The sequence below is a fragment of the Eumetopias jubatus genome, unplaced genomic scaffold, assembly GCF_037043125.1.
Source record: "Eumetopias jubatus isolate StellerSeaLion01/CBP00866 unplaced genomic scaffold, mEumJub1_p1.0 scaffold_1, whole genome shotgun sequence".
Classification (NCBI taxonomy): domain Eukaryota; kingdom Metazoa; phylum Chordata; class Mammalia; order Carnivora; family Otariidae; genus Eumetopias; species Eumetopias jubatus.
This window is the reverse complement of record NW_028274807.1, coordinates 79,018,344-79,041,516: the sequence shown is the minus strand read 5'-3', so window position 1 is coordinate 79,041,516 and position 23,173 is coordinate 79,018,344. Positions and strand designations below refer to the sequence as shown.

The window sequence follows — 23,173 nt, the reverse complement described above, 5'->3', positions numbered from 1 at the left end:
ATGGGATAGAGACTGGGAAGTATGATTCTCTTGCCCCTCCCCTTCTTCCTGCCCTCTCTCCCTCCAGACCTTCCTCTGTACCTGCATGTTGCTGGTGCTCATCACCTCTTTTCTGTTTCCTTGTGGTTTATAGATGATCATGATGCAGTCCTGAGGTTTAATGGGGCGCCCACAGCCAGTTTCCAACAAGATGTGGGCACGAAAACCACCATTCGCCTGATGAACTCTCAGGTAAAATTTCTTCTGTGCAGATCTGGAGTGAGAGAAGGACCACAGTGTGGGCTCTAATGTAGACCCCACCTGCTGGAAACACATCAGAGCCGCCAAGTTAATTAAGTCCCATGACCTTCCTGAGTCCTGGAGTCCAAGACCCAACCTGGGGACGTGTTCGTGATAAAGCCCCTGTGGCATTAGGTGGCATTAACAGAGGTGTCCAGTGCCCCAAGAAAGGAGAGTTCTGCTGTCCCCATAGCTGCCAGGTTTTATCTGGACTATTGCATGAGGGACAACATGGCAGAGAATATCAGAGTGAGGAATGCTGGGGAAAGTAAGAGAAGCAATGAATGTGGGCGTGTTTGATAAGCTGTAAAATAGTATACAAGTATTGTAAAACATCATCACTAGATGATGATGTGTTACATGGCGCTCGAATTCACGTATTGCCTCATGAATTGCCCTAGAGAATTAGTTTCCTGAAGTATTTCCAGGTAGTACACGCTGATTTCTCAGAACTAATGGGGACTTGAGGAATACTCTTGCCACAAAGTTCTGTTAATAGATTTTAATTAGTGGTAAAAAACAAAAACAAAACTGGATGACACATATATCAAAACTAGCGTGAGAGGTCTGCAAACCCATTCACCTCACTCATGACCACCGAGGTTTATTGTTTCCTGTGTAAACACATAAACCTCAGGTGTTTTTATGTCAATGTCGTTGACATGTCAATGTGTAATCTCTGTACATTGCCTAGGACTCCACGGGCATGGAGCACATCCTGGGAGTGATCCTAAGTGCCCTTTCAGTACTGTTCCAATACACCCGCATTTCTCCACTCCTCTGCCATAAGGCTCCACTTCCGTTTCTCTCAGATCTCTTCACTGCCTGCCCCTCAGGAACTCACCAGCTGGGCCGAAGCTGCTTCTTGCATGGCCCACTTTCCATCTGAGGCCCACAGTCCTAGGAACCTTTGTATGAAGGAACTTGGATTGATCAACTTAACTTCTTTGCAAGTGGATGCCATCTTGTTTTCTGTTCTTTCTCAAATCCCTTGATAATGATAGCACTTTCTGTCATTGTAATATCCTCAGTGGACTCTGTGTGCTTTCAATTGCTATTTATTATTCAACCTTATATTTTGGGCTTTTATATTACTTTTATTATAAACTATAAGAGGGCAGATTAAAAGAAATAGATTGGTCAGCAAGAGACTCTCTGGAGGACATGGCACCAGAGCTAGACTTTGAGATATGGGCGGGATTTGGAGAAATAGTAATAGGGAGGCATTCTAAGAAGTGGTATTGGCAGGACAGAGACACATGGGAAATGAGGGGGACATCCAAACAGGTATGGCCGGTGTGGGGGTGGGGATGGATTTGTGTTGCCCTATAGAGGGAGATGAGGCTGGAGCTTCGTGGCTGCTTGGACTCTGGCAAGTCTAGAAAATCAGGCAGAGGAGGTGGGATGAGCTTTCCCTTCTTTCTCCTTTTCCTTTTCGTGCCCCAGAGAAATCCTGGAGCTGGAGAGCACCTCAGGAAGTGCTACAGTGTAACCTCTACTTCTGTGGTTCCTGAATCCACCTTTGCCTCCCTCCCTCCACCCCTTTCACAAATATGGACAGGACCGAGTAGAATGTGGTAGTCAGTACATAGATCTGCAGTAAGCCTGCCTAGGGTTGAAACCCTGGCTCTGCCTCTTAATGGCTAAATGATCTTGCATCAGTTACTTATGCCTCCATTTGTTCATGTGTGGAGAGGGGAGAATAGCAGTACCTTCTCCACAGCACAAAGTTGTTAGGAGGAATGAGCGAGAAGACCATGCAGAGCAGCTAGAACCCGGCACGTACGTCATGGAGGATAGCTGTTCTTACGTTCATGTGGGCCGACACTGAGATGGGTTTGGGGGATACAGTGGGGAGCCCGGCAGGCTGGGCCCCTTCGTGGCTCACCGCCTACGGCCACAATCAATCCTCACGCAGAGAGAGAGAGAGTTGCAACGGAGAACTACAAAGGACAGGATCAAGGTGCTCCCAGAGCCCATGTCAGGGACGTCAGGAGCCTTGAGGAGATGAGACAGCCGTGTAGGCGTGGAGGATGAGACGGGCTAGGGTCTCTCCTGAAGAGACAACAGCCTAGGTGAGGCCACGTGTGGGAGGGAGCAGGCCAGGGCCCCGGGGGCAGGGGGGTGCACGGGGTGGGGGGGATTGTGGTGAACACAGAGGCTGAAGGTAAGGGGGAGCCACGTCCTGGCGCCATGGTCAGGGGATATTCTCTGTGGCACGACCAGACTTGCACTCTGCAAACGTTGCTGGCATCCGCCCTGTGGCCCACGGAGAGACACAGTTAGGAAGCTCTTGCAGGGAAAGACTGGCAGTTGCTGCAGACGAGAAATGAGGGTGAATGTGAGAACGGACTGCATTTGAGAGCTATTGGGCGTGTGTGGTCCAGAGGCGTTCGCGGGGCTGCGGCGAGGGGTGAAGGGAGAGGGGCCGCCGGTGCTACTGGGTTGCTGGCTCATGTGGCTGGCCGGCAGGAGTCCCTGGGATTGCAAGTGCTTGAAGACGTTTTGGCTTGTGCGGGCTAGGGTCAGACGGAGGGCGGGATAAAAACTGTGGTTCTGGATAGCGTTGATCTGAGCTGCCCCGTGGATACCTGTGAAGAGATGCCAAGTAGGCAGCTGTACAGAGGGGGCTGGAGTTCCGTGGAGAGCTCTGGGCTGGAGGGCAGAATTTGCCAGTCGTCTGTATCTGTGAGGCAATGAGATGGCGGGGCCGAATGAGAGCATGAGGGACAGCGTGTAGACAGAAATTCTACGCAGGGGCTTTGGGTAACAAACACAGGAAGAGGGGGGTAGTCAGCACCGAGGTGAGGCCGAAAAGCACTGTTCTCTCTTCGGCAAGAGGGAGGCCACCTGTGACCTTCAGCAGCAGCTGCCTGGGAGAGCTGCGAAGCCAGAAGCCACACCGGGGCGTAGGGCGAAGAGTGCGTGGGGAAGGCCAGTGCAGATAGTTCTTTCAAGAAGGCTAGCTCTGAAGGGCAGAAGAGCAGTAGGGCAAGAGCCATAGAGAGTCGAGGGTCCCAGGGCCCTTTTCTGTTCTTTTCATTTTTTTTTAGATTGGAGAGAATTGAGTACGTTTAAAAGTCAGTGGGAAGACAGTCACAAGAGGGCACATACTGTACGGGTGTACTTACCTGAGGTTCCTGGAGGAGTCCGATTCGTAGACAGAAAAGTAGAACAGTGGTTTCTGGGGCCTGGGGGTGGTGAGGAATTATCATTTAATGGTTAGAGAGCTCCAGTTTGGGTAGATGAAGAAGTTCTGGACATGTATGGGTATGGTGGTGATGGTTGTATAACAGCATGAATGTACTTAATGCCACTGAGCTGTACACTTCAAAATGGTGGATATGGTACATTTTCTGTTATGCGTGTTTTACCACCATAACATTTTTTTTTAAGTCAATGAGGAGAAACCAGTCGATGGAGAAACTGAATATACTGAAGAGAAGGGACAATAAGTAAGTGATGGGGAGGAGGGATTGATCCAAAGCCCCACCAAGGATCAAGCCCCACGGGAGGGAGTCAGAAGGGAGGAAGGCTAGGAAAGGTGTGCTGGAGGCCGTTTGTAGTGGAAGGATGGAAGGGCTGCTATTTTCTCCGCAGAGTAGGATGTAGAGAAAGGGAGGCGTTTTGTCAGGAGGCTGAGGGGAAGAGGGGTTTCTGTAGAGGAGGTTTGAGCAAAGAAGGTTTGGCGTGAGGGGAGCAGAGGAAGGAGCCAGCCAGAGGAACGGAGCAGGATTTCCAGGCCGTGCGGACCACTTTGGGGCTGGAGAGCGTGACTTCAGAAAGAGTGGGTATGACCTCCAGATTGGTAGGTGGCAGCAATCGAGAAGAGGGAGCATGGAGCCCTAAAAAATCTCTTGGGTTTGGGAGGCTATACCCCCTTCTTAGGCATCTCTTCCAGGTGGTGAGTGAAGAGGTAAATCTCCATCCCGCAAAGATTTCATTTAAGGCCACGTAGGTTTACCTAAGAAGCTCTCTTCCAGGTCGGGGAGAGAAAGCCCATGTCCCGTGCATGGCAAACAGGGTGTCCTGATTGGACTTCAACCGGCACATTCTCAGATCACTCCCTGGGGCTTATCCTGAGACCATAGCTGGTGCCACTTGTTCAATACTTCTTCTGTCTGAGGCCCATACGTATCTTATCCTACGGGACCTCTAGGACAATGCTGTGAGGTGTGATTACCAAGCACCACTTTCTGTGAGGACACCAAGGTTCACAGAGTCTGAGTGACTTGCTCAGGGGAGGGCAGAAAGGACGAGAGAGAGGTGGGATTTGGATGGAGGTTGGTTTGCCAATTTTCTGGAAGAGTTTCTATAGAATTGGTATTTCTCTTTTTCTGAATGTTTGGTAGAGTTGCCAGTAAAGCCTTCTAGGCCTATAATTTACCTTGTGGGAAGTTTTTTAGCTACAAATTCTATTTCTTTAATAGATTTAGGGCTGTTCGTGTTACCTGTTCCTTTCTGACCGAGCTTTGGAAATTTGTGTCCTTCAAGGAATTTGTTCATTTCTTCTAAGTCATTGAATTTATTGGCATAACTTGTTCATAATACTCCCTCATTATCTTTTTGTAAAAGATTTACTTATTTCCCTCATTATCCTTTTAATGTCTGTAGAATCTGACGTGATGTCTGATGTGATAGGACATCCTTTGTGGTGATTCAAGCAGTACTGGAATTCACAGAGCTTGAAAGGACTTTGAAGATCAACAAGCCATGAATTCATTCCAGAAGTTCTTATTTAGTCACCTGCCCTGTGCCAGCCTCTATGTAGGGAGCTGGAATTGAGCAGCCCACAACAGCAGTAAAACAGAGACAGACATGCTCCCTGCCCTTGCGGAGCCCAGGGTCTCCTCGGGTCATTTCATTTTCCAAGCGACACAACCCAGGCCTGGGAAGAGAAGATGGCCCACACAATGCCCAGAGGGTCATGGCAGGCCCAGGGCAGGACGAAGGCCTCCTCACAGCTGGGCTAGGCTCCTCCCTGGCTCTCTGCCGGCACCATCCTCGTGCACATCTCTCACTCCCATCATCCTAGTTGCCCATCTCACTTTTTGCCTGGCTCTGCCACCATGACGTCTGGTCTCCGAGAGGAGGTGTGTTTGTCTGTTTTGTTCACTCATACGCCCATGTGCCAGGACCAGTGCCCATTGCATAGTAAATGTGCAATAAATGTTGAATATCTAGAGAAACTTCTGCTCACTCAGTGGACGGACTGCCTCCAAACTCTTTAAAAAATTTTTTTGAACTTGTTATTTGGAAATACTTTAATACTTTCAGAAAAGTTGCAATAATGTCTAATACGAAGAATGCCCGTATACGCTTTATCCAGATGCACTTACTATTTTTTCATTTTACCCCATTGCTGTATTATCTGCTCTGTTCATTCTTTGTAATATTTTTTCATTTGAGAGCAAGTTGTATATATTGTAGACATTAATTCCTAAATACTTATTATGGGCAGAAAATTTATGTCCCCACCCCCAGCCCCAATTCATATGTTGAAGCTCTAACCTTCAATGTGATTGTATTTGGAAATGGGGTCTTTGGGAGATAAATATAGTTAGATGAGGTCTTGAGTGTGAGTCCCCCCATGATGTCTGCTATGTGAGGAAGGCGGCCATCTACAAGCCAAGACGAGCACCCTCACCAGGAGCCAAATGTGCGGGCACCTTGACCTTGGACTTATTCAGCCTCCAGAACCATAAGAAGTAAATGTCTGTCGTTTAAGCCACCCAGTCTGTGGTATTTTGTCATAGCAGCCTGAGCTAAGATTTTTGGGTTCTGAGAGGAGGAGTTTTACTATGATAAAAACCTAACCATGTGGAGTGACTTTGGAACTGGGTAATTGGTAGAAGCTGGAGTCTTGAAGGACATGCTAGAAATATAGACGCTAAGGGAAATTCTGGTGAGGGCTCAAAAAGAGTAGAGGAGAGCTGGAAAGAGAGCTTCTGTCTTTTTAGAGAATATGTAAATAATTGTGAACAGAATGTCGGCGGAAACATGGATAACAAAGGCCCTTCTGGTGGGGTCTCAGATGGAAATGAGGAACATGTTCTTGAACAATGGAGAGTGATCTTTGTTATAAAGTGACAGAGATTTTGGCTGAACTGAGTTCTATTGTTCTGTGGGAGGTAGAACTTGTGAGCAAAGAAATTGGATGATTTACGTGAGGTGATTTCTAAGCAAAGTGTTGAAGGACTGGCTTGGTTTCTCCTGACTGCATTGAGATGTGAGAAGAGACAAATGAATTAAAAAGGAATTGTTTAGCGAAAAGGAAACAGAACTAAAGATCTGGAAAATTCTCGGCTTATCTCTATGGCAAAAAAATGAGAAAGCTTGTTCTGAAGAGAAAATGAAGGGGTGGCCCCAAAAGCCATTTGATAAGGAGATCAGCAACGGTGTGAACCACAGACCTACTCAGCCTTCCCAGCAGAAGCGCTGTGAGCTTGAGCTGAAGGGGAAGGATGCAGGACAAAGTAGGGGAAGGCTGTATGCCTCTTAGGTCCCATAGGACAGGGCTGTAGAGCTCTTGGGCTATGACTGGGTGTTGTTCTTCACGACAGGAAAAGCACGACCCCAGAGGTGATTCAGAAATCACCAAGGTTGCATCCTTGGTTTCAAAGGTGGGAGGCCGGGCCTTGGTTTTAATAGGCTGGATGGTAGCTGCTCAGGGCCTTGGGGGTGTGACTGCGGCCTGCCAGAGCCGCAGAGGTGGGACCACTACCCCCGTGGGTCCAGAGGGCACAGCACTGAAACAAAGAGGATTCTTTTCAAGCCTTAACATCTAGTGGTATTTACTTTTCTAGGTTTTGGACTTTCTCGGGACCTGTCACCTCTCTCTTCCTTCCGATTTCTCCCTTTTGGAATGGGATTGCCTATCCTATGCCATCCCACCACTCTATTTCGGAAGTACACAGCTTTTCTGGTTTCATAGGTTCACAGCTGGAGAAGAGTTTTGCTTTAGGATGAACTGTCTCACTCTTACCTGCTTTAGACAATATTCACATGAGACTTAAGACTTCAGACTTTAGAGTTGATGCTGGAATGAATTGAGACATCGGGGAGGTTGGGTGGAATTAATCTATTTTGCATGTGAGAAGGATGTGCTTGCTAACTGACCTAATAATATCTTTTATGGCATATATTTTTTTTTTCTTTCCGTACAAGATCTAGTCCAGGATCAGGTAGTGCATTTAGTTGTTGTGCCCGTCTCGTCTCCTTTCATCTGGAATATTTCCATAGCCTTTCTTTGTCTTTTAAGGCACTGGCATTTTTGAAGAATAAAGTCCTTCAAAAAAAATACATAATTCGGGGTTTGTCCGATGCTTACCCAATATGAAATTCAGTTCATACCTTCCTGGCTGGGATGTTGGGTCCTCCTAAGAGCATCACATCAGGAGGCCTCCAATGTCTGTCTGCCCCTCAGCTGATTTTAATTTTGATCACCTGGATAAAGTATTGTCTGATTTCTCCACTTTTATAGTTATTATCTTTCCCTTATAGTCTGTGGGTGAACACTTTAACACTGTGCCACTGTTCTGCTCCTCATCAAAATCTCCTCCTATATTTAGCACTCCTGGCTCATTTTTGCCTGAACCAGTCTTTACTAGGATGGTTACAAAATGGTGGTCTTCTCACTATAGCTCCCCCTGCTCTGCGTCATTGGGCTGGCGCTCAGAGTTCTACTGTGAGCGAGAGCCCTTCCTTCTCCTCCTCCATTTATTTCCTCCCACCCTCCCCTCCTTTCTTTCTCCATTTATTATTGGTAAGAACTCATGGATTCCTGTTTCTTCAATGGTTTGTGTAATTCATCACTGTTCTGAATTACTTTGGCGTTCAAATTGTCTTACATTTGGCCAGTGGGAGTTCCTTGATGCTGGCTCTCATCATTTTTTTTTTTTTTTTTTAACACTCTGGTATCTACTGGCATAACAGGATATTCCAGTTAATTTTTTTCTTATCTGTCACATTTTAAATGTTTCATCTTTATTAGTTTTATCCGAACGTATGTATACACAGTGTTCTGGATCAGAGACCTATTTCTTATTTAATACTTTACAGTAGATAATGAATGTGCTAGTCCCTCTTTGCCCAAGCTCCTCCTCCCAGGGCAATGCCCTGAGAGCCATATCAATTATCCTACATGCCTAGCCAGATACCCCATAGGCAAGGGACAAAAAGTAAGTGATCCCCCCTCCTCCATGACACACACACCTCTTATAAAGGCAGGAGGTGGCTGTCCTCTACCCCTTCTAAAAGGGCCCCCTTCTTACTCCAGCCCTTTAGAATATAAACACACTCAGATGTGATACTAGAGATGTCTGTAAGTTCCTGGGCTCCTTTCCTCCTGCACCAGCCTTCCTGGCCTCTTAGCATATCTCTATATTAACCTTGAGATGTCGTCTGGGCTATAACCATTTGGCTTCTTGGGGAGGTAAGAGAAGTTTCATTAGGTTTTGAACCAGAGCAGAGCAATTAACTAGACAAATAGCTACAGAGTTTATTCTGATGGTATATGAAGAGTTTAGTAGGAGTCCAGGCCTTTTTGCAGGAGCACTGAGATACCGAGGAAAGTTTTATTTCCTCATGCTAACCTACCTTAGCTCTGGGATATGTCATTTTTTCCAAGGAGTCTTGGTTCTTTTAAATAAAAGTTGATATTAGAAACCAAGATCTGGGTGCTAGGTGGTTCATGCCTACTGAGGTATCTTTGCTTCTTGGCCCTTACAGTAGGGAGAGCTAAGAAATAGAGCATGTATATGCACATGTGTATACCTGTCCACACACAGTACATGTACACGTGCATTCGAGTACTTACTATATACATACATATGCCTGCGTGCGTGCATAGACACATCTGCGTAGACACATGCATATACATGCAGATATGCCTGTTTTAGAAATGACAGGCCCCGACCGAGTTCAGTCTGTCCACATGAGGTATCCCTTGCCTTCCCCATTCTGTATTTGCATTCCCCCTTCTCTCACAGTGAGAATCCTGCTTCTAACACCTTCATCCGTTTATTTATTTGCTCGCATTGGTAATACCCCTAAGATAGTTTGAAATTGCTTTGCACATCTCTCCATACAGCAAGCCCACCAGAGAGAGTTGAGGTTGGGTTTGCAGTTTTCCCCAACACCCTGCCCGAGACTGAGGTTATGTAGTCACATAATGTATCCCTAAGTTACCTGGATTCCTCCTTCTGTTTCTCTCCACTGAGATTGTTGAATTCATTTGAAATTCAGTTGTATCCATTTTGTTTCAGTTTTCGGGTTTTCTTTTCCTTCTTCTTTTTAAATTATGCAGAATATTAACATGTTTCCCAAATTCAAAACTATCCAGAAAGGCATACCCAGAGAAGTGTTAACTCCCTCCTAAATTCCTGCCACCCGATTCCATCGCCACCCTTGGTAGGTAGCCACCTGCACTGTGTTCTGATTTGTCCTTCTGTATTTGTGTCAGTCATGATAAATAGATGTACGGGGCACCTGGGTGCTTCAGTTGGTTAAGCGGCTGCCTTCAGCTCGGGTCGTGATCCTGGGGTCCTGGGATTGAGCCCTGCATCAGGCTCCCTGCTTGGCGGGAAGCCTGTTTCTCCCTCTCCCACTCCTCCTGCTTGTGTTCTTTCTCTAGCTGTCTCTCTCTCTCTCTGTCAGTTAAATAAATAAATTAAAAAAAAAAAAGATAAATAGATGTACATATGCTTTCTCAATTCCCCTTGTTTCTCACACAGAATGTAGTGCAGTGGGCTCTATATGCTCTTTTGCACTGTTTTCCCCCAGTATCTTCTCGAAATCACTCCCTATCAGCTCGTAGAGATCTTCCTCCTTCTTTGTCATAGCTGCATGGTACTCCTTGGTAGCTAAGTTTCATAGATCATTCTCGTAACCTCTTCTGCTTGGACATTTAAGCAGTTTCCAACACTACTTCTTCTTACACTTCATCGTTCTTTTGATGACTTCCTGGGAGGCCGGGTAGAGTTATAGGCCCCTCTGATTTGGGGTTTGTGGTGGCTTTCCACTTGAGGTGCCCTTCTCTCAGTTAGAGCACCTGCATCCTGTCCAGGTCTGGTTTACCGTGGCCCGGCCTTCATTTTTCATATCTACTCAGGACCTCGACCACCCCTTGTTTGTCTTCCTATAGCACTAACTAGCCTTGTAACTCTGGCAAAGTCTGGCACTAGAACACAGACTCTTTCGTCATCCCTTACTGTTTTGAATGAAGGTTGTCTGGTACAGTGGGAAGAGATCAGACAGGCCTTGATTTGTATCCTAGCTCTGTCCCTTCCTCGCTGTGTGATCCTGGGCTCGTTAGGTAACTTCTTAGAGCTTCCTTTTCATGCCCTGTTCGGAGCTGGGGAATATTGTGAGGGATAAATGGGAAGACATAGACTTTGAATGTTGTGTGAGTTTAACAAAGCAACTAAGTCTAGACTCTATAGTTACCAGTATCTACACACACAAACACACACGTGGGGTATATTAGTTTCCTATGCCTGCCATAACAAAATACAAAATACCACAGATGGGGTGGCTTATACAACAGAGATTTATTTTCTCACAATTCTGGAGGCCAGAGGTACAAGATCAAGGTGCCATCAAGGTTGGTTTCTGATAAGGGCTCTCTTCCTGGCCTGTGGATGGCCACCTTCTCTCTGCATCTTCACATGGCCTTTCCATGTGAAAGATGGAAAAGAGAGAGATCTTTGGTGTCTCTTCCTTTTCTTATAAAGATAGCAATCTTATCATATTAGGTACCCATCCTTGTGACCTCATTTAACCTTAATTATCTCCCTGAAGGCCCTATCTCCAATATAATCACATAGGGGGTTAGGGTTTCAACATAGGAATTTTGGTAGGGGGCAAGGGGGGCACAGTTCAGCCCATAACTGAGAGGGAAAAAAGATTTGGGAAGAAAAAAGACCAACATATTCATACAGGCGATATCTGACAAATGCAATGATTGATGGTTGTTTTCTTATTCTTATACATATATATATATATATACACACACACACAGATGTGTATATTCTTGTCTTTTCTTTCTGCTGTGAGCATTTCTTGCTTTGTGACTGGAGAGATGACTTTATAAACAGGTTTATATAACAGCACCACCCCATCTCCCTGGTGTAGCCTTTTCCTGGCAGGGGTTCCTTGTGGCTCAGGTGCCGTGGCAATGACCGACTTTCCTCATCACGAGGCTCCTGGGATCTGCCCTGATCTCAGCTAAGACTCTGCACGAGGTTAAGTACAGGGGCATTTGAGAAGACCTTGATCTCTCCCCAGTGCCTTGTGCTAAAGTTGGGGAAAATGGCAGTTGGAGATGCTGTCCAGGCATGGCTGGCCGCGCAAGCTGGGCCTTTCAGGGCGGTTCTGTCCTATAAATGAGGCACATTAGCCTGGAGAGGGCAAGCAACCCTCCTAAGACCACAGAGCGAGTCAGACGCAGAGCACTGCCACACTTCCCCAAGCAGTTTTGAGGCTCTCTTGTGTTTGAGGAAATCTTTACATCTCACGTAAGGGCCACCAGAATGATTCTGGAAAGTTCAGAGCCGTGTCCATTTAAGCTCAAGGGGTGCTTGCTAGCTTCTCCCCTGTCCCCGCACAGGTCCCAGCTGAGGTCACTTTCTCTTCTACCTCGGGATAAACTAGCCCTTGCCTTCACCTCTTCTCAGTTTCATGCTTTGTCATTTGCTTCATCAAGTAGCTCGAGTGAACAGCCACTTCCCCACCATGTATGGTGAGAACCGAGGGTGACCCAGGCCCCACTAGGGTGCTCACTCAAATGCCTTGGTGGTTTTGGAATACAGCCCTGGGGGGGTAACAAAGAACACTGGGGAGGAGCCAACCTCTAGACTCTGGTTCTGGCTCTGTCTCAAGCTCACTCGGAAGCCTGGGATAAGTCTCTCTTCTCTGTGGACCTCAGTTTACGCATCTGAAAATGACAGACTTGGGTCCAGCCCCTCGAGGATCTTCCAGCCATGACTTGCTATGACTCAGACAAGAAGCAACATTCTCATGACATGTCTGTCTCCCTCATCAACTGCTTTCTTTGGCATCTCCTCCCGAGACCCACGGCTGACCCACCCTGCCCACTTTGTGGGAGGCAGTGCACGACATAGGTCAGAGGTGTGGACTCTGGAGTCAGACAGAAGGGGGCTCCAGTTCAGACCCCCTGCTTACTAGCTGTATGGCTTGGGTGAGTTTCTTAGCATCTCTGAGTTCATTGCCTTATTTATAAGATGAGCATATTCATAATTCCCCCCTGGAGCGGTTGCAAAGATGAGCTGAGATAATGTATGAACGTACCTGGTTTGGAATAAACATCATCAGATGGCATCTGGTGCTATCAGTGTTGTTCTCCGTTGTCGGAAAGGAGAAGACTTTTGAGCAGCTCTCTTGGGATTTCTGAGGCCTGTGAAACCACAGATGCTGGGAAAGTCTTAGCAGAGCTCGCTGCCACTGGCCTCCTTCTTCTATACTAAGCAGATGACTGGAGAGGAGCAGGAGATGTTTTAAAAATTCCAGTTATCTCTAATTCTCTCAAGTGCACAAACATCGCTCGGCATCGGTACTCTGTGGAGAAAGAAGCATGGCTCAAGAAAAAACTCAGGCTCTCAATATACCAGCTGCTCTGAGGGGCATGGAGTGGGGTAGGAATAGGGAACAAAGTTGTAGAATTCTGTCTCGGAAGGGTGCGCACTGCTCCCTGGGCCTCCCTGTCCCCAGCTCCATCGTGTCTGTCCTGCAAAGCCCCATCTGCCGGGATGCCCACTCTTTCTTTGGACTGCAGCACTGAATGCCTCTGCCGGGGGTTCCAGTGCTGCCCACGGACAGAGGATCGCACTTAACGTCCGAGGACGCTCCTCGATCCTGTGGCCCCTCAGCTGTGGGCCTTCAGGCCAGTTGTCTCAACCTTGAACTTCACATCCCCACCTCACCCCCACAGGCACATGCCAGTTGCTTTTCTTTCCACATTCTCATTTTAGGAAATGGCCCGAGGTCTAGGAGTCACCTTTAACCCCCTTTGCTTCCCTCTCAACACCCAGTGAGTCTGCAGGTCTACAGCTGACAGTGGGAGCCCCTGGGCTTCGTTCCTTCTCCATCATTTCTTAGGCTGCAACGGCAGCTTCTTCCTGGCCTCCCTTTCTCTCAAACTCGAGAGATTCCAGAACTCTGGTCAGTTTATATCCTTCTCACTTAAAAGCGGTCACCGGCCCCATAACCTACTGAAAAAACTCTAAGCTCCCTGGCATGGCCCCTGCCTACATTTTTCTAACACCTTCTAGCTCTCCCTCTGTATCTTAGCTGCACTGGACAACCTGCAATTCCCAGACAAGCTCCTCATGGTACTAAGTAGAATTAGGTTCGGCTGTTAGTGACAGCAACACTCTGCCCACCCCTCAACACAAGGTTAACAAGATAAAAATGTATTTCTATCTCATGTAAAAGAAGTCCAAGGGTGGACATTCCAGAGCTGCTATGGTGTTCCAGTGTGTCAGGAACCCGGGGCTCCTACTACTTTGTGCATTTGCCGTTCAATCATGTGACTTCAACTTCATGGTCCAAGATGACAGCTCCAGCTCCACCCGTCACATCCACTTTCAGCCAGCAGGAGGGAGGAATGAACAAGGAAAGGCATGACTCTGCCTCTAAGGACACTTCCTGGAAGTCACACTTGCTCACACACCCTTGGCCAGAATTTTATCACGTGGCCAGACTTAGCTGTAAGAGAGGCTGGGAAATTTTTATTTCAGGGAATCTTTATTTTAGATGGCCATGTGTTGAGGTAAACAGAAAGGTTTACCTCACTCATCTCATGGCCATATTCACGCTGGCACCCTGTGACTCCCTGGGGACTCCTTAGCACCCGGTACAACCAAATGATCCCCAGCCAAGGTGGGCCCACCACTAATAGTTCATGTCTCAAAGATATCCTGAGAAAGTGGGATTGTATTGTTCAGGCTTCCAGGGCCTTCCTGCCTTTGGGGGAGGCGTGAGGGGATGGGGTAGCTCAGAGGCTCGTGGCAAGTTGCTGTTCTCTGGGATGTACCTAGTTGTTCTTGAGATATAACAGTGATACTGATTACGTCTCCACCTCGTGATGGTGAGGGGTCGAGGTGGGGAGCGATTATTGTGATTCTTGCTTTTATTTTCAGGCAGTTCTTGATTTCGTTTCTGCCATTTATTTCTCTCAGTTTCCCCCTGGGCAACATGTGCTTTTTAAGGTGAACATCTGACAGCTCATCTCATGGATCACTGAAATGAAGCACCTCGGGTGGTACTTGCCACCTGTCAGTTATTACTCCATGAAGAACGTTTACATGTCAACATCCGGGTGACAGTTTGTCTGTTTCTTCCTGCAGCTGGTCACCACTGAAGGGCGCTTCCTCAAAGACAGTCTGTACAACGAGGGAATCCTAATTGTGTGGGACCCATCTGTTTACCATTCAGATATCCCAAAGGTAAGTGGGTGTCCACGGGAAATAGGGAACGAGTCTTCTGTTTGCCTATGGACGTTCCCGAGTTCCTGGGTTTTGAACGTCATGGCCGACCTGGGCCACCCGTGAGGACTGGCTCTTTCTGTTTGAGGGAACACACTTCATCCAGACTAGCAGCGCAGAAGTATTCCTGTCTGATACCAGTGCCCTCTGTGCTCTGCCCCGCAGGGCCACGTTTTTCTCTCCTAATGATGGTATGGGGCAGGAGTAACAGTGGCTGGATTTCTCACCGCCTGGGGTGGGGTTGTGTCCATCTCATACAATTATTTCTGAGGCAGATCAGCAGGAATAGACAGTGCTACTCATTCCTAGGACAGAATCATCATGCTTGACCTACTTCCGGTTTCCAGAATTCTTCCCATTTCACTCATAACAACATAGGGAAGTAGGTAGAGGCATGGCCCTTGCCCTTTACAGGTGAGGAGACTAGAATGCGGAGAGGGGAAGTCGCCTGTCCCAGAACTTGGTCTGCCAAGCGGAGGGCTCTCTTTCAGGAAGGGGACGGGAGTCTCAGGCCTGCTTGCTTCAAGGCCTCTCCGGAATGGCGCTCTTGCTGTTTGTCATGCATGTCAGCCGGCCTCTCCCTGATGGGGCTGCAGTGCCTCAGGAGCACGGCGTCAGGGCCGAAGGATGGAGCGCACCGCCCTGGGGATGCTGGCTTCTGAAGTCAGACCCACCAGGAGCTGACAGGCTCTGGTGATCGCTGGCACCCTCGCCACCTCCGCCTCCACGGTTTTAGAACAGCTCACTTAGAACTCAAGCGTGCCTGGGGCAGGACAGGGGCTCCCAGCCCATAGATGTGGCAAGCTGTGCCCCAGGTCTCAGCCCTTTAAAAATGGGAGATGGGATTAGATGGTGCCAAGGGCCCCTTTGAGCTCTGATAGCATTCCCAGAGTCCATGATCCTGAAGTCTGAAGCTGTACCAGGGTCACCAAGCTCAAAATTCCCTGTGAGCATAGGCCACATGCTGGGTCCCCTCTGCTAGTAAGTGAGAGCAGTGACATGGAGAAGTCTGGAACCTGCTCTGAGGAAGGGGCTCCGAGGCACGTCCCTTTCCTTGAGAAGACCGTTTCCTTCTCTTTCAGTGGTACCAGAGCCCCGACTACAGTTTCTTCGAGAACTATAAGAGCTACCGAAAGCTGCATCCCGACCAGCCCTTTTACATCCTCAAGCCCCAGATGCCTTGGGAGCTGTGGGACATCATTCAGGAAGTCTCCCCAGAGGAGATTCAGCCCAACCCCCCATCCTCTGGGATGCTTGGTGAGTTCGTATCTAGGGAAAGACCTCTAGTGTTTGTTTCTAGAAGAGATTAGAGAATGGGCTTTCGTTCATTCTTTCATTCCTTTGTTCACCAAACAATTGCCAGGTTTTGGCTGTATTTCTACGCTGTGCCAAGTTCTAGCTAAGATCCAGAGATCAATAAGATAGACTCCTTCTCCTTTAGGGTGTTTGGTGGGGGAGTTCAGTCAGGTGTCCGAAGCCAGGAGGGCGCAGCCACCCGGTTGTGCCAGGAAAGAGCACCCCTTCTGGGGTGCTGTCAGAGAGCTCAGTGGAGGAGTGGCATTGGGCCAGGCCTGGGTGAGGGGCAGATTTGGCTTGCAGAGGGGGCAGGAAAACAGGAAGAGCAGGGCTGGGATTTGGAAGATGAGGCAAGGGAGGCACTTTCCTCAGGTGCACCATTTAAGGGGACACCAAAAACTTCAGTAACAAGCTAAATAATATTAATACAATATCTTTTAAAAACCACAATTAATGCAAGATTTTATCCTGAATGAAGTATCAAAATTTTAAGTAAAGATAGGATCAGTGATAATGTTATGCTGAGCCATACTGGCATCTGAGGACAAAGCAAGAATCAATAATACTTTATTCAGAATTTCAAAAATCTGTTGAACCCAGTGAGTACCCTAGTCCTGGCCCTGAGAGAAGAATGAGTGGCAAAGCTTTCCTGGGTTTGAGGGTCATGAATGGAGCTGAGGGAGCGGGTGTAGTTGGGCTGGGGCCTGAGTCCAGAGGGTCCTGAATGCTGGCTTCAGACTTTCTTCTTGAACACATGGAAGGGAAGCTCCCTCCTCCTGGGATGCAAACTCCCTCAGGATGGGGACTGAGTTTATTGCATTCTTCTTCTTCTTCTTTCTTTTTAAATTTTATATATTTTTTCAAATTTTTATTTAAATTCTAGTTAGTTAATATATGGTATAATATTGATGTCAGGAGTAGAATTTGATGATTCATCACTTACATACAGCACCCAGGGCTCATCACATCAAGTGCCCTCCTTAATGCCCATCCCTCATCTAGCCCATCCCCCACCCACCTCCCCTCCTGCAACCCTCGGTTCTCTATTGTAAAGAGTCTCTTAGTGCAATCTTCTGGGTGCGGCACAGGATAGCCCTGTGGTAACTGCCCCCTGAGTGCATGAACAAGTGAGTGTTTACTGTCAGGGGCACTCCGTAGAGAAAGGGATGGGGGCCATCTCAGTAGCAAGTCTTCGTACCTTTTCCTTCAGCTTTTGTATGTGTGCATTTGGGGCTCTTCCCGGAGCCCTTTGGAGCAGGAATAGTTGGAAAAGCATCCTGGGGAGCACTTTCCCACCGCCCTATTGTCCCGTTCCCACCAGCCCTCCCCTCGCCCATCCCTCATGGCCATGGCCCCTGCCGGGCCCCACACCAGTGCCACCAGGAGGTTTACTTGGGACCTCTCCCATAGGAAGTGCTCCCTCCTGAAATTTCTAGAAGCCACTTCTGTCGAGCCTTCACCAGTTGAGTTGCAGAGGTGCCTTGTCTCCCCCACTGGACCAGGGGCAGCCAGAGAGGGTTCTTCCCATATCCAATTCCTCTGGAACAAAGTTGCTGCTAGCAGTTTACAGTTTCAGCTCTTAGTGAGGACTGCTTCATCCTCAACTTTCCCTATATTTATGGTTGTCAGAAGGGGTCTGAGAACCATGATCTGATTGTATCCTAGCAACAGCCTGGGTGGTAGGAGGAGTGGGTGGATCACCCCTTGGGGCAGATGGAGAACCTGAGGCCCAGAGAGGGACGTATCCTGCTTGAGGTGCTTGAGCCAGGTGGGGACAGGTGTGGGTATCGCAGGAGTCTCCTGCCTCTTGTTGGGGGGTGTTGACACACTGCCCCTGTGTCTCCAGCACAGAGTTCTGTGCCGCCTCCCTGAGAACACCAACCTGGTCTCACTGCCTCTGCTCCGTCTCCTGCCAGAACTAGCAGAGCCCATCAACACAGAGCAGGCAGGCTCCTCCCGCTGACCGCCCTCCTCCCGGCTGAGGGAAGGACAGCCTCCCTGCCCACACTGTTTCTCCTAAGCACTGTAAGAAACAACAACTACCAGTCAGCGCCATCTGCAAGGCTCCTGCAGGATATAAAAGTGCTAGAAAGTACTATGTACATGTGATGGTACTATCTCCTGAGTCATCTTGTCCTCTCTCTTCATTTAGCTTATTCACACTGATGAACCCAGTGACCGATGGATGGAGCCCTTCAGTCCTCTAGTGTTTAGGGAGAAGCTGCCATGCATCAGCCCCTGACCTAGGTGCTGGGGGTTCACAGATGCACAGGGCTCAGCAGCCTCACACCCCGAGGAACAGCCTGCTGGACTGGCTTACTGGCCAGGCTCAGATTGGGAATCACGGTAATAAATAGAAACTCCAGATAGACCTCTCCCCAGATTTGGGTTCCTGAGCTGCTGGACTCACAGGGGCAGAACTCCAGGGTGCGGGGGTAGGTTGTCCGGAGAACTTAGCTCTGCTCTCCTCTTCAGGTATCATCATCATGATGACGCTATGTGACCAAGTGGATATTTACGAGTTCCTCCCATCCAAGCGCAAGACCGACGTGTGCTACTACTACCAGAAGTTCTTTGACAGTGCCTGCACAATGGGCGCCTACCACCCACTCCTCTTTGAGAAGAATCTGGTGAAGCACCTCAACCAAGGCACAGACGAGGACATTTACCTGCTGGGAAAAGCTACACTGCCTGGCTTCCGGAGAATTCGCTGCTGAATATGGGCTCCCTGGTCAGGTCCCCTAGCCCTTCTCCACCAAGTCTGGGCAGATCACGTTCCTGAACAATCCAGCCTGCATGGTGGGCCTTCTGTCAAGAAAAGCCTCAAGCTGCAGGAGTCCCAACAGCAAGCAGCCAGGTCCAGCCAGGTCCAGCCTACCCCGTAGTTGCAGAGGTGTGCGAGCCCAAAGCCTCCCGCCACACACACATACACACACACCTAGCATTCTTTCCACATCACCTTTCCCACCAGGGCTGCCAAAGCTGGGCTGTTTTCCCCATCAGAATGATGTTATTCTCACAAACCAGTACTCTCTATTGCTCGAAATCTGCACCTAGACACTGATTTCATGTATGAAAGAAATTCTCCCAAATTATGATTGTGCCCGCATATAGGGTGGCTCTGGGGAGCCAGTAAGTGGTGCGGGGCGTAGGAAACATGCTTGATTCCTCCAGAACAAAGTTGGTCCCAAGGTCCATGCCCCTGAGAGACGTGGCATTCCAATCACTCTAGCTGGTTTGGCGGGTCCTTAGCCTGGGTGCTTATGCGCAAAGGGTCTTTTTTTTTTTTTTTTAAGATTTTAGTTATTTATTCATGAGAGACAGAGGAGCAGAGAGAGAGAGAAGCAGAGGGAGAAGCAGGCTCCCAAGGAGCAGGGAGCCCGATGCGGGACTCGATCCCAGGACCCTGGGATCATGACCTGAGCCGAAGGCAGACGCTTAACCATCTGAGCCACCCAGGCACCCGCGCAAAGGGTCTTGATGAACCCACATCCTCTCCATATGGAGAAGAGAGCCACAAAAGGGCACGGTCTCCATCCTCTGGTTGCTCACAGTTCAGTGGGAGAGAGATGGAAGATTCAGTGCGCTCAGTTCACAGCCAGCGGGGGGGTGGGGGTGGGGGTTGGTGGAGAGGCTGAGTTGCCGTGCTGTGGGCTTGCATGCTCGGAGGGGCCACGCATTTGCTGTATCTGTGGGTTGGAGAGGGCTTCGCTGAGCTGCGCTGTGGAGATTTTAGAGGATTGGAGAAACATGTCAAGCAGACGTTTGAGTCATCTGAATTGTGTTTTCCTTTCTGCCTTTATTGCCCATATTTATTTTCTAAGGTCTGCCTGAACTTCGAGGCTCATTATTTTCTAAGGAAACCACTTCCCCTGTCTGAGCACAGCCCCGTGGCAGACACCTGGCAAGCCAGATGCCAAAAACCAGATTTGTCCGTGCTCGGCCTGGCCGGACCCTTGGCTGCAGCTGGGTTCGCACACCTTGTCCACTGCTTCCCTGTTAATGCCCGCCCCACCCCCTCCTAGCTGCCATTCTTGTTTTCCCCTTTAAAGCAGTAGATTTTTTCCCTCTTTCAAATTACTTTTAAGCATTTTGTACTTTAAAAGTATCCTGATCCGATGATTTCTTTCACCTTCATGGGCCTTTTGTGGAATGTCTCTCAGGGAGTGGGGATGTGGTTCCCTAGAATTTAAAGTTGCTCTCAGAAGTCAGAACCTTAGAGATCATAACTGATTCTCACAAGGTTTCTCAGACGGCCATGGCCTCCACCCCTCCAGCAAGGGTGCAATATCAGAGTCTCCAGACAGAGGCCCTCCCCCTGTGGTGTACAAACATGCTTCCTGGGTAGTTTTGCTACCCCCCCTTCTCCAGTGGAGAACCACACTGGACTGGTCTGGGCCCTGGTGAGGAGAAGATAAAGGATTCACTCAAGGTCACAAAATAATGCTGTAGAGCCAGGGCTCCTAGGTCCATGTGCTCAAGGGCCTCTTAAGCTTGAGCTCTAGACCAGTCGTCTGGGAGCTGGAGTGCTCATGTGCTGCCAAACCCTTGGCTTATATAGGCAGTAGCAGGAGCCCCGGGGAGGGCTGATGTTCCCGTATATACTAGTCATGCCACCATGAGCAAATTTTCCTGAGACTCTGTTTCCACATCTGTAAAATGGGGGTGATAAGCCTACCTCACAGGGCTGTTGTAAGGGTTACATGAAACACCTGTCCTGGTTCTGTACTTGGCCCATAGCAGGTGCTCAGTACATGGTGGTTTCCTTCCTCCCTCTCTCCTTCCTCCCCTCCCTCGCTCCCTGCCTTCCTCCCTTTACTAAGGACCTGTTCCACGCTCACACCTGGGCAGGATCTTGCTTTGAGGGAGGCCAGAGACGGGGTCCTGTCATCAGGGAATTAACTATCCTACTGGGAGACAACAACTACCCTGCCTGGAACATCCAGGAAATCATCCGAGGCAATGGAGAGTGCAGGTGCAAAAGTGTCCCCCCCCCAACCCCACGCCCACTCCTTGCAGCTCTGGCCTTTCTGCTTGGGAATGGGCCAAGCACTTGGGTTGCTTCCTGCTGTGTGGAGGGAATCTTTTCCACTGATCTGGGCCTATGAATTCCCAGCTTGCTTTAGGTTCTGATTTGACACACTCATTGCAATCTTTGAATCACACACATTGAGAGGAAGGCGGCATTCCACCAGCAGGAGATAGGCGTTGGTGTGGACACTGAAACTACACTGGGTAGTTGCTAGCTTTTAATTGTTATTATTAATATAAGGGATCAGATTAATTTAAGTGTGATTCTGGGTCTACAGAACTTTAATTCTGTGTTCTCTCTATATGGAAACTAGTAAAATGCAAATAAGACAGGGATATTATTGTTGGTCTGGTGAGAGGTTTCATATTTGCAACAGATAATATAAAAATGGTGATTGAGTGCTGCAGGAAAGTCCCCGTCCCAAGGGGGCTGTGTCTTTGTCAGTAGCCATCTCTTCATCCCATATCATGAGATCCCCCAATCCCTCAGTCACATAAGCTATCCACCTTGGTTTGGAGACCTCGATCTCAGAAGTGTCTGAAACATGCCTAATTGAATTCTGAATTACCCAAAGATGATGTAAAATTTTAAAATAAATGTGTTTTTAAAAAGCTGCTCCCTCTCTTCTTACTTGCTAAGGGAATGACTGTTGCTTCTCAACTTTTATCTCCAAGGAAGACACAACTGGAATCCCAAAGCCACTAATCCTCCCCTGCTACCTGCTAGCTTCTCCGCAGTACTCCAGGAAGAAGAATGGTCACTTATGTGGCAGGTAGCATCTTTGAGATATTGACCGATTGGTTTTTCTTCCTTTTGCTCTTGCTTAGATTCAAATGACTAAGTTGTTTGTCCAACACCTCAGGGAAGGGATGCAGTAGGGCAGAAAGCAGAACGGAAGGAAGGTCTTTTTACCTTGGTTTCCAAAAGCCTAAAAACCCTTAAGGGAATGATATCCCAAGGGAACAGCCAAAATATTTGGATAAAAATCCCGAGAAGCAGGAATAGGAGAGAAAGGAGAATTCCTTTTCTCTGTGAACTGTGTGCCTCCCATTATGACTTAAATATGTCCCCCTACACCACACTACACTACACTGTAGTCTATTTAAGTGTGCAATAGCATTGTGTCTACAAAAACCATGCATATACCTTAATCAAAAAATATCTTCCTGCTAAAAAATGCTATCTGTCATCAGCTTTCAGTGAGTCATAAGTGGAGGGTCTTGCCTGGATGTTTCTGGCTGCTGACTGGTCAGGGTGGTGGTGGCTGAAGGTTGGGGTGGCTGCACAATTTCTTAAAATAAGACAACGATGTGGGGCGCTTGGGCGGCTCAGTCGGTTAAGTATCTGACTCTTGATTTCGGCTCTAGTCATGATCTCAGGGTTGTGGGATCGAGCCCCACATCAGGCTCTGCACTCATGCTCAGCACAGAGTCTACTTAAGATTCTCTCCCCCTCCCTCCCCCCCCTCCCTTCCTCAAGAAAGAAAAAGAAAAAAAAAAAAAAGCCATGAAGTTTGCCACATCTATTGACTCTTCCTTTCAGGAACAATTTCTCTGTAGCATGCAATCTTGTTTGATACATTTTACCCACAGCAGAACTTCTTTCAAATTTGGAGTCAATCCTCTGTAAAGCTGCCGCCGCTTTATTGACTAAGTTGATGTAATATTCTAAAGGCTTTGTTGTCATTTCCACAATTTTCACTGCCTTTTCACCAGGAGTGGATTCCATCTCAAGCAACCACTTTCTTTGCTCCTCCATGAGAAGCAACTCCTCATCCATTCAGGTTTTATCATGAAATTGCAGGATTTCAAATATAATCATGAAAAACTTTGAAATGTGGCGAGAATTACTAAAATGTGACCCAGAGACAGGAAGTGAGCAAATGCTGTTGGGAAAAGTGCCAAGAGACTTGCTTGACGCAGGGTTGCCACAAACCTTCACTTCTTTAAAAATGCAGCATCCACAAAGTGCAATAAAGTGAAGCACAGCAAAACGAGGAATGCTTGTATTTCCTTCCGAGGCCAGCACCCAGTGCTTTAGTGCTGTCAGCCCCTGGAACTCA

The 23,173-nt window shown here is 48.2% G+C and overlaps 1 protein-coding gene across 8 annotated transcripts in view; it reads left to right on the top strand.

Moving 5' to 3' along the window:
• The window catches only part of ST6GAL1 (ST6 beta-galactoside alpha-2,6-sialyltransferase 1), a 126,532-nt gene extending 104,810 nt beyond the window's left edge, over positions 1-21,722 (top strand). For all 8 annotated transcript variants that reach the window (XM_028100937.2, XM_028100935.2, XM_088025076.1 and 5 more), the window contains 4 exons: positions 134-231; positions 14,646-14,744; positions 15,866-16,040; positions 18,555-21,722. In XM_028100937.2, the coding sequence (XP_027956738.1) occupies positions 134-231; positions 14,646-14,744; positions 15,866-16,040; positions 18,555-18,796 (614 nt within the window). In that variant the 3' untranslated portion in view covers positions 18,797-21,722. The remainder of the gene's footprint in view (positions 1-133; positions 232-14,645; positions 14,745-15,865; positions 16,041-18,554) is intronic.
• The last annotated feature ends 1,451 nt before the right edge of the window (positions 21,723-23,173 follow it).